Source organism: Mytilus edulis, chromosome 8 (genome assembly GCF_963676685.1).
Source record: "Mytilus edulis chromosome 8, xbMytEdul2.2, whole genome shotgun sequence".
In the NCBI taxonomy this organism is placed as follows: Eukaryota; Metazoa; Mollusca; class Bivalvia; order Mytilida; family Mytilidae; genus Mytilus; species Mytilus edulis.
Genome location: NC_092351.1, coordinates 83274062 through 83285931, shown reverse-complemented (window position 1 = coordinate 83285931; position 11870 = coordinate 83274062). Strand labels below are relative to the sequence as shown.

At 31.8% G+C, this 11870-nt stretch overlaps 1 protein-coding gene across 1 annotated transcript; it reads right to left on the bottom strand.

Moving 5' to 3' along the window:
• Positions 1-3: 3 nt before the first annotated feature.
• Positions 4-10323, bottom strand: LOC139486453 (leucine-rich repeat-containing protein 74A-like). Its single transcript, XM_071271338.1, has 11 exons — positions 10229-10323; positions 9614-9707; positions 8764-8813; positions 8165-8246; positions 7414-7499; positions 6917-7111; positions 5641-5736; positions 5171-5434; positions 3118-3203; positions 2626-2645; positions 4-304 (listed from the first exon to the last, which is right to left on the bottom strand). Exons 1-11 carry the CDS (start codon positions 10259-10261, stop codon positions 264-266), a joined length of 1047 nt encoding a protein of 348 aa, XP_071127439.1. The 5' UTR covers positions 10262-10323; the 3' UTR covers positions 4-263.
• Between the last annotated feature and the right edge of the window lie 1547 nt (positions 10324-11870).

The window sequence follows — 11870 nt, the reverse complement described above, 5'->3', positions numbered from 1 at the left end:
AAGTTCATCCTAGATGTAGTTTATTCAACAAACACTTCATGAAAGACAATGGTTATGATTATTATAATGCGTATAAATTGTCACAGTCAATAGTAAAATGATACTACTATGTGAATTATGAATGGTCTCAAATTGTCACAGTCAATGGTCACATGATACAACTATGTGAAGTCATGAATGCTCTCCTATTGTCAATAGTACACTCGTTCTTTTGAATTCTGCTCTGCGTTTTGCATTTGCTTTTTCCCTTTCTAATCGTCTTCTCATTCTCCGCCTGAATATCCTTTCGCCTGCAAGTAGTTCTCTGTAAGGAATAATGCGTGGAAATAAAAACGTTCATGAACACTATAAAGATGTTGAATTAAAGTGTGTTACAATTTCTGTTTCAGACTATAGGCCGCGGACTCTATATAGATGTCAAAGACAAAGTGTGGATTATTTTCAGAAAATACAAGGCTAACTTTAATGTATTTCTGAGGTGACATTTTCGTGAATTTCATATTCTTCGTTTTAAATTGCAAAATGAGGTGAAAAAAACGCATTTTTTCATATGTAATCAAACATTTAAAAAAATAATCCCTTTCTATGGATTCACACCATCCGAGATATCTAAATGAAATTACAAAAAAAAAGCCACACTTTATATTGTTCCGGCTTCAGGGGTGCTTTTATGTATACGAAATCAGGAACGTTCCATGACAAATGTTTGAAGACCAAGGATGTATAGAAATATATCCTTAAAAGACATCAAGAGAATAGCCAAATCAATGTAAGGTCAACTATCTCTGGTGGAGATGAAACCTTTGTTTCTTGGCAATTAATGCTAATTTATATACGAACAATTTTAGAAAAAAATATTTCTATAAATTATGACAGTATCGAAGTAAATAACTATTATACCAATTAAATACTCGGGATTGATTTTTCCCTAGCAGTGGTATAAACCCATTGCTGTCAAAAAACACCTGAACTACTTTTCTGGATTTACCTTTATCTTTAGCAGAAAAGCTCAACGCCGGAGGTTTGGAAGCCATTGCTATATAAGTACCCAAAAAAGTTCAAAGAGCTATATGACCAAATCGGATATGAACATAGCAGCTAAATCGGTGTAGGGTAAACTTTGTCTGAGGAAGTTCAAACAAAAGTTCTTTTTTTCAATTTCTAAATCTATTAACGGAAAATTCTAGAATGGTTTGTTATAAATGTTGTGAGTACCGATGTACAGGAAATGTTTTGTAAATTTACATAGTTTAATGAATGAATAAATACTAGAAGTTAATTCTGATCATTTTCTGTACTATTTTGTTTGGATTTTTTCATTATTTCTACCATCTTACCACATTTCACTAATAGTGAAAAAAAACTGAGTGATCAAATTGTTCATTGAAAAAATTGCAAATTAAATGGATTATGCTCTTGTTTCTCCCTAAAATAGTTCTAGGTCTTAAAACAAACAAACTAAAGGTACTGACCAAACACAATAATGAAAATTAAAATTATTTTGTACATTTATAAAATGCTACAGAACAAATATTGGAATAAGAATTAAAATATGGTCAATATAATATTAATCCTGCAATAATAAACATCGCAAATAGTGTGAAGTGGAACGTATAATTCAGATCATAGCGGCAAAGTTCACGTTTGCCCTGTGTTCTTAAAAACGCATTTTAATCTTGAAGGGACATTTTTATCTCAATATTATATGCGAAGACTGAACAAAACAATGTTAATACAAAATTAGACATTTTTGTTGTTACTTTGGAACTATTCAGACATTATATTAGTCTTATGGTCAATTAAGTCCTGTTTAGATGCAGTTGATTAATTCACTGTCCAGAAAATAACAATTACTGCAAGAATTAATCGACGGTTGTACTGATCTTAATTGACCGCAAACAAATTTTCTTAACAGTACTCAATCTTCCGCAGTAGATGAATCTAAGCATTTCCTGAGGGTATAACACGATTAGTAGTCGGAGATAAAAAATTCACTTACTGGTGTTTATAGTTAAAATGTCACATATATCACAAATAGAAGAAGAAGAAATATCATAGGTTAACGAATTCGTCGTTTCTTTATAACGATGATCTTTCAAGATTCAAAAGCTGTTCAGTTTCCATATAATTGGTCTTTGGAATTGGAAACACGCAGCGCATTCATGAAGCGTATGACTTGTTCAATTGTTTTTGGGAAACCTTCGATATAACTTTGCTGTTCATAAATGTATTTCCAATCAAATTTCATTTAAAACTCTTAGTTTTGACTTATTTGCGATAAATAAAGCCAGTAACATTTGAAAATAAATCCTGTCATGCTCTCTAAAATATATAAATTACTTTGACTCTCGAAGTGCTACGCCACTGCACGTTTTGTCCTGCAATAAATTACTTACTTTTTAGGGGCAGTTTCAGGTAATTTCAATCAATCTTCTTTGTAAACAGGGTGAATTTTAGGTGTCAAATATTATGAACATGAATAAAATGACCATATCTTAATTCAAAAACAGCATTTTTTAGCATACCATTAATTCGCTTACTGGTTTAACTGTCACCACTAAAATGGATAAGCAAGATCTAGCTTCTACATTGTGTACCAAGCACATGAATAATCTAAATACCTACCGAACATCTTTTCTAATTTTCTGAGAATAAGATTGAAAATTATAATAATTAATATCTACAGTTATTGTACAATTTCAAACTCGTTAAATGGGGTTTTGAGTTTTGAAAGAGTTTCGGATTGGGAAAATAGAACTAGAGTCATTGCATTCTGAATATTGCTGTAAACTAATAATATACATATTAGAGTGATTAATGTGATAAGGGCTTTCAAAATACATATTTAAGGGAAATTTGTAAAAGATCAATGTTTTAATTGTGTGGCTTAGGTCACTAAAATAATCAGGAATATCCCAGTATGATGTTTTTGAGTACTTGATTTTGTCATGTTCTTAGTGACTTTCGTTTTAAATTTCCTCGGAGTTTTGTGATTTTACTTTTAAATGTATGCTTTAGGTTGTCAGTGAGGTTTTTATAGTTTTTTCATTGTTTTGCTAATAGCGTTTCAAGAAAATAAACATATACAAGATATATGCATTTGTGATAAGTACTCACGAAAAATCGACTTCGCCATCACCATCCATATCTAGTTCGTCTACCATTTTGTCTAACTGAAATTCTGTCAATGGAAACTGTGCTGTCTACAAGATGAGAAATTATTAGAAATTGTATAGTGTTGTAATGTTACTCCACAGTAAGTATACATATTAAGACTGTACTTTGACCTATAAATGTTTACTTATATAAATTATGACTTGGGTGGATAGTTGTCTCATTGGCACTCATACCACAGATTCTTATATCTATATATATATATGTCTGTTTGTGTTTTGTGTATATGTGTTTGATGTGTGGCACGAAGTATAGATTGTATTTTTTTTCCGTTTCTCACATTAAAACGTAGAGTTCGTACTATGTGACTCTTAAAACGAATTTGTAAGCACAGACTGTAAATTTTCCATTTGTGACATTAAAACGCATATTTCGAACTATGTGACTCTAAAAACGCATAATATAGAAATAGGAAGACGGAGTATGATTACAAATGGGTAAACTCTCCACAAGAGACCTTATAATACAGCAATTATAAGTATAAATGTAGTTAACTCATCAGTATTTATAGTGCATTAACCACAATAACTTCAATTTTTTTACGAATTTAATTCATATAGACAAGGCCTATTTTAAGTGATAAGTTACGCAACGTTTAAAACTGAAAATGACAAATATAAGTTTTTATACTGCACTCGTTCTATTTGAGCAGTCAAAATGCGTTGACTGTATATTACTATGTCATATACAGTTACTGACCCGATATCACTTTCCTCATGAATATTTAAATAAAAGTTGCTGAAACTATATCTAATTATTCATACGACCTCTTTAACCTTTTCTTGTTTCCAACGTATACAACGAAGCGTGGATCATGTGGAACGACTCAAACTTATTTCTTTAACAATTTTTTGAAAAACATATTTCATTTATTAATATTTTTTGTTTGAAACCTATAAATCAGTATGTTTTATTCTTATTGTTGATATTTTAAGCCATTCTCAAACGAATTCGTTCACCATCGATTGCGGATTTCAACCGGTTATGCACATTTCATATTCAATTTGTTGTATATTTCTCTGCCTGATATGAGGTCTTTTTAAAGTGGAACTTTTCCTATATTTTAGACAAATAAATAACAATAACCCATAAACAACAATTGAATGTGGTTTTTTTCTAGATTGCAGTATAAAGACAACAATAGTGCATTGACTTGACATATCAACGATATAAGGATTCGGTCCGAAACTGGGGAATAGCTCGGCACAGCCTCGCATTTCCCCGTTTCTGAGCCCCATCCTTATATCGCTGATATGTCAAGTCAATGCACTATTATTGTCTATATATATATACGATTTAAATCATATTGTGCATCATGTCTACAAATATTTATTTCACCTTTGCATTTGATTTCATCCTATTTCCTCTATTACTTTTTCTGGTTTACTCATAGCATATACATGTATATGTTACAGTAAATAGGTGAAATTAGGAGTTACATGTAATTACTAAAATTTAGGACTTACATGTAATTTCTGATGCACTTAGTAAATACAAGTAATTCCTAAAACTGCCCAGACATTACCAGTAATTTCTAATTTTTAAATGATTTTTTACGCCTATTTACTAACTGTTAAAACAGCGTTGTAATATGGTCATATTATACGTATAATGGTAAATGTGAGGACCGCATGCGCATTATGACAAACATGTAGTTCAATTATAGGGCGATGAGAACGCGATACACATATCGATCATAAGTGCTGATATAACAAAGGGAAACACTAAAATTATCACTAAAGCGATTTACTTAGTTTTACCACTGAACATATCTTTAGAAATGGTTAAAAATCTCATACATAATCATATCCAGGTTATTCATCCAGAATAGAAATCAAATAAAACTAATGTTGAACTATTGTTGTCACAGTTTGTTTTGTTGCATGTTGGTTTTTTTGGGGGGATGGAGGGTGGCAGTTTGTAAGATTGTGTTCAAGTATAAAGAACAGGAGGAATAAAATAGATAAGCAATGAAAGTTATTAGATGAAAACTTACTTTCATCCCTTGTTTAAACTCGTCCCTGCTAACACTCATGCTGCCATCTTTGTCCAGCCATTTCATTAGATCTATCACTCGGTAATTATTTTCATGCATATATTTAAAAAGTTCGTCAACCATGTTCACATTATAGTCTATGCCTTCTACTTCCCGTTTTTGTAAGCCGCCATGTTTTAAAACGTTTGAATATAATACTTCAAAGGGCCGGTACATAGTTATATCATCCACAAGGGACACAAAATCTTCGTTGACGTCAATGTCCTGGAAATAAAATTTACAAGTAGATTAAACCAAAATTATGAACGATAAAGAAATAATTTTCAAAATTTTAATTTTCGCTTTATGGGAAGGTTAAAGCAATTCAAAGCAAGGTGTCTGTGGCATTCTGGAAAAATGTAAATTCACTTTTTGTTTAGAAAACATTTAACAACAAATCGTTCAAATACTTTAACCATTATTATACTAACCCCCATGTCCAACTGCTGTATCCGGCAATTCTCGGACTCTTTTATTACTTTTATTATGGCAAGTGCTAGTTCCGGTGAAACAGGATTACCTCGTATCTGTAAGTGAAATTTTAGAGTATCATTAACGCGGTACCAATTTTGACAACGTTTCAGAACTTTGCGTTCGGAGACATTCTTTGATTTTAAAAAGAAATCCAAAATTTTATAACAGCACATTTAACAAAACTCGTATTTTCAACATCTAAGTTTGTTCTTCTCGTTCAGCTATGTTGTTTCAGTTTGTGTCATACAAAAAAGCTTAAGTATTGGTATGAACAGTTGTTCGCACTAATACATTTGAAATGTAAGTCCGTTTACCATCATTCAAGCAATAAACCAAGCGAAAGTCATGAAAGTTGTCAATAGTTCCACATAGGCTAGCATTATATTCTATGTTATTAAAAATGATATGAGCAAATCAGCCCTAATACAAATAAATCAAAATGTGCATTACTGGTACCGTTGTACTTTCGATATAAATCAGGAGTTGTTATTGCTTTTCGGAAAGAGTTAATACTCATGGCCTAAAACTGGAAGTTTACTTCCGATTTATAATTTTCTTACGCCTAAGCTTACTTATCACTTAACTTTGGGCATATCGTTATCTATAAAATACATTCATATATTTAACTTTATATCATAAAAAAAGTTTCAAATGATGTTCAGTGTTTTGTAACGTCAGAATTTTCGAGTATGACTCCTGATTATTTTTACTGTTTCATTTCCGTTGATCAATCGTCAGAACGCAGACGATTCTAGAGCAATAATAGTTAAATTGTCGGATTTATTCTTTGTCGCAGCCACCTAATATTTGTTCAATAAAATGAATTGTAATAGCAAACTACTAAGAACTAGGGAGGAGAAATCAGATAATACATATAACGATGTTGACAAAAATAAATGAACGTGAATGCTTATAGAAAAGTTCAGATATGATATTATGTATCTTCTTCGCGGTAAGTTTCTTATTTACTCTAATTAATACCATTTAAATCATTTAATAAAAGTGTTATGAACTGGCTGTTTCTGTATTAGCCCTGTTATAGATTCGAGATTACCTGTATTGGACCCGAGACCCGAATACAGCTTACCTCGAATCTATAACAGGTCTAAAACAGAAACAGCTAGTTAAATACACTAACATTATTTAGACAGGTGCCTATTTTTAGGCTTATTTAGTGAATGGAACATGTAAAATACGTGTATTTTCTATTATAAAAATGACAAAACATCTTACACGTAGAGTTTCCAGACCGTCTCCATTTTGTATTCCATCTAAAAGGTGTTTTATGGCTTCCTTATTCAGTCGGTTATTGGATATATCAAGTTCCTTCAGTGTTGTATTTTCTTGCAGCGCATGACTCAGAATAAAACATTCATCTTTGCCATAACCATTCCATGAAATATCTAGTTTGCGTAGACCAATATTTTTCTGAAATATAAGAGATATTCCGAATATCAAAATTGTTTCCGTAAGTTGAACGAAAATGAAGAATGCCAAAATAGGAATGCTCAAACATGACACAAACAAAATAAAACAAAAGGTAAAAGCTTATATTCCTGAAATTAAACCTAAGACGTATATTTTATTATTTAGCACTGTAACATGTGTAATAAAAGATAGTTACACGCATTTTATTCTATTTAATAGTTCTCATTATGTTCACTAAGTTTTAACAGCTAAACTAATAGAGAGTATTTCCTCTGCAAAATAATTATGATATTAATCATTACCTGTAATGCTGCTACTATGGCCATGGCACCTTTACCTCTAAGATGATTCCAACTCAAATCTAACATTCTTAAGGTATCGTTCATAGCTGTAATATGTGTAAAGAGTTGTTAAAAGACATGATCATGTAGTGTGAAAAATCACTAGAGGAGTGTGTGTAGTAGCAATGATTTGCTAATTTCCCGTATTAATTAGTCAACACGTTTTCCCGTTGAAATGTAGAATCGAAATTTTTCGCAATCTTTGACAAAGCATAATATACAAGCAATATCTGTAACAAAGAAATAGTTTGTAATCGTCTATTTAGCAATTTTAACACAATTTGACACCAAGATCACATAAACGAATACATAATATATATGTAACGGGAGTTAAAAATGTTTTTATCTTTTTGTTCCGTTATTGAACACTCAGAATGCCTTGTCTGTGTATGTCTTTGGTGTGCGGCATTTTTTAAGGTTGCTGTTCCAATAACTTGATTTAACACTATTTTTGATCAACAACAGTCTGAGATCTCACAAAAGGTGACCATAATGTTTAAAGGCATGTATGTACTGCGCGATAAATTGGTGTTTAAATCTGCAAATCTATGATGTGAAAATGCTAATGTGATATGACCAAGAACCCTGCTTTGTGCTAGCATGTTAGTCCTTCATAACAAAAACAGTTCGGTGAGAGACAATTTATATGTGTGCCTATAATATTATCCGTGTTCTCAACTATAGTCATTCTTCCATATTACCAATAACTCACCTATTGCGGATCCTAAAATCATCCCTCCTTCACCGCAAAACTTATTATGGCTAAGAATTAATTCACGTAAACATGGAGCGTTCTGAAAGAAAGAAATGAAACAGTTATACTTCGATTGTTTTCGGTAGAAAATATATCATACATTAATTAAGAGACCCTGCAATAAACACTGAATAAAGGAAACAAACAAAATAACAAAATAACAAACAAACAAAAAAAGAAACAAACTGGTTAAAGATGACGGTATGCAACATTGTTCTCATTCGTATTTGACGAATCTTGATGTATAAGAACTAATTATATAAGTAGCAATACCACGGGATACCATGGGGTATTAATGTAATAAGTGTAATAACAAGAAAGTGGTGTAGAATTAACACATTTCAAAATAAGTAAATGGTGAATATACTGTTTTTTGATTGGTTAAATGTATTGCTTTTATTTTCAATTTTGTCAATTTTTATGGCGACACACCCACTTTTACTCTCACTCTGAAGTTGTGTATTCATACGATTCAATGCGAAGAGTCAAAAATTAATTTTATGGTTCAATAAATTCAAAATAAATAATAGACATTCATTAAATGGTATTCCTCTTACTTGCAAAATATCCGCTAGCACGAGTGCATCTGTATCTACTAAACCACTTCCTAAAAAAAATGGAATAAACAAACAATAACGTTAAGATTAAGTGAATGCATTAACTAATTTAAAAAAAAACACTATCCATACATTTTCTATGTTGTGTTTTGTGTACTGTTGTTTGTCTCTTTGTCGTTTTCCCCCTTTTTTATGTCATGAAATTGTCATTGTGTTTTCAACTAATGAGTTTGAGAATCGCTTTGGTATATTTCACCATTGGTAAAGGTAATCTGACTGATGTCTGCATGAGGTCCAGTATATACAAATATTTCATGCATGTTCTGGACAAAAACAAATTACAAAATACAATCGGTAGGTCCTGAAATAGACAAATGTGAAGGTCACTGAAAAATGAATATGTGATCCCCTCGTTTAATTTAAAGCAGTTAGACATGACAAACTGCACATTACATTATCGTCAAAACATGTGCACTCAGACACAACCACACATAGTTGTTCATAACATTTCTAGTATATTCGTTTCTACACGGCAATAAGATAAAAAAGGGAAAGTTTCAATTCATTTGTAATGTTTGTTTGTTTCGCTGGATGTTCATGACCGTTTCAATTTCAAATTTTGATGACGTCGCTGTCAATAATCGCAGACCAGATTTTTTCGTTCGAGCACTTTTGATAATCAAATTAACCTCGATAGTAAAAAGGGGCACGCATTTATTTACAATACGTTCAAATATACCAATGATAAATCATTACCGTGATTTGTTTCAGCGCGTGACCGACGTTTTATCGAAATATGTTTCACCTGTCTTGAGCACGTGTTTGGCGCCATGCTTTTCAATTGTCTTACCTGATATATCTAATGAGGTAATTTTATGATTAACATGTAACACGTCTGCTATTGCACGTACTCCTTCTGTACCAATTAAATTCTCTGCTATATTCTAAAATATAAATTATACATATAAAAATAAGATTATGCAAAACCAAATTTACATAGTTTCATGAAAAAAAGAGAACTTACGAAGAGGAAGAATTGAAGCTTTATATCGCGTTTTGTCTTGTTGTTTTGTCTAATAGAATATATAATGAAAAGGTGCAATGTAATAAGGCAGCAACAAGCAAACCAAAGAGCAGAAAAAAGTCCAAGGCCTTAAATTGATCTTCAAAACATCGGAGGCTGGCTTCAGTTGGTCCTTAAACAATAGTTAAACCTAGTTCAACAAAATTTACGCTAAACTAAGTTTTAAAACATACAGATGAACCAAAAAAAAAACAAGACAACCGAAGTCTACAGGTTCCTATATATGCAAAAATTCGTCGTTGGTAAACATGTTTTGTAAGATCTTAACCTTCCCCCATATTAGTATGTCTTTAGTGCAATGACATTTAATGCAATATCGAAACAGGGACATAGAGAATGAGACGGGGTTAAAAGGGTATAGTTTAACAAATTAATACTTACGAGATCAATGATAGTTCTATTTTTATGGAGCATTTCTGCGATATATTTAGCCCCATCTGTAAACAGACCATTGTCTTCTAAATCTAAACTTGTAACTACTTAGTAAACAGTATTTATTAATGAAAAATGTCAAGATAAATATTACAATGTTACATAAAGTTCAAATATGGGATTCGGAAACAAGTTTGGATAAACTTTTATAAATCCGTCTCCCCAGCTTTTTTAATGTTCTACATTGTTATTGAATTAGTCCCCGAGGGTATCATCAGCTCAGTAGTCAGTATGTCGGTGCTGACATGATTTAACAAATTTTACCAAAATTGTCCGTTTATAAATTTAGAAATTATTAAGAAACTAAGGTTTCAACTCTCTCATGCAAAGTTGGCGTATATGTCTCCTTATCAATCATATATCGTACTCTTATTTCTTTATGTAGTAATACCCCTTTATAAACATCCCGCATTTTGATGTTGCTCATTTTTTAGTTTTTTGCATGTTTGATATTTTTCGTTTATGCTAATATGTTGTTTGTCTTTCTTCATTATATGCCATTCATAAAGATATATTGTTTAATGTTTTAAGGACGCATTTATGATGTCGTTGACTGGAATACAACATTTAAGTCATATTTCTATGGATACATGACCGTTGATGAAGCTTCAATATCATCATTCATAACTGCGCATGTGGCATCGACGAAATTGATTAAACACTTCCTATTCATTAATTTGAAATTAAATAAAGAACTCTAGCATGTTACTAAAGTTTTACACCGGTTTATTATTAGAAAAAACTAGAGGCTCTAAAGAGCCTGTGTCGCTCACCTTGGTCTATGTGACTATTAAACAAAGAAAGCAGATGGATTCATGACAAAATTGTATTTTGGTGATGGTGAGGTGTTTGTACATCTTACTTTACTGAACATCCTTGCTGCTTACAATTATCTCTATCTATAATGAACTTGGCCCAGTAGTTTCAGTGGAAAATGTTAGTAAAAATTTACAAATTTTATAAAAATTGTTGAAAATTGACTATAAAGGACAATAACTCCTTAGGGGGTCAATTGACCATTTCGGTCATGTAGACTTATTTGTAAATCTTACTTTGCTGAACATTATTGCTGTTTACAGTTTATCTCTATCTATAATAATATTCAAGACAATAACCAAAAACAGCAAAATTTCCTTAAAATTACCAATTCAGGGGCAGCAACCCAACAACGGGTTGTCCGATTCACCTGAAAATTTCGGGGCAGATAGATCTTGACCTGATAAACAATTTAACCCCCGTGTAAGATTTGCTCTAAAGGCTGCGGTTTCAGAGTTTTAAGCCAAAATCTACATTTCACCCCTATGTTCTATTTTTAGCCATTGCGGCCATCTTGGTTGGTTGGCCAGGTCACGGGACACAATTTTTAAAATACATACCCCAAAGATGATTGTGGCCAAGTTTGGTTAAATTTGGCCCAGTAGTTTCAGAGGAGAAGATTTTGGTAAAAGATAACTAAGATTTACGAAAAATGGTTAAAAATTGACTATAAAGGGCAATAACTCCTAAAGAAATCAACAGACCATTTTGGTCTTGTTGACTTTTTTGTAGATCTTACTTTGCTGAACATTTTTGCTGTTTACAGTTTATCTCT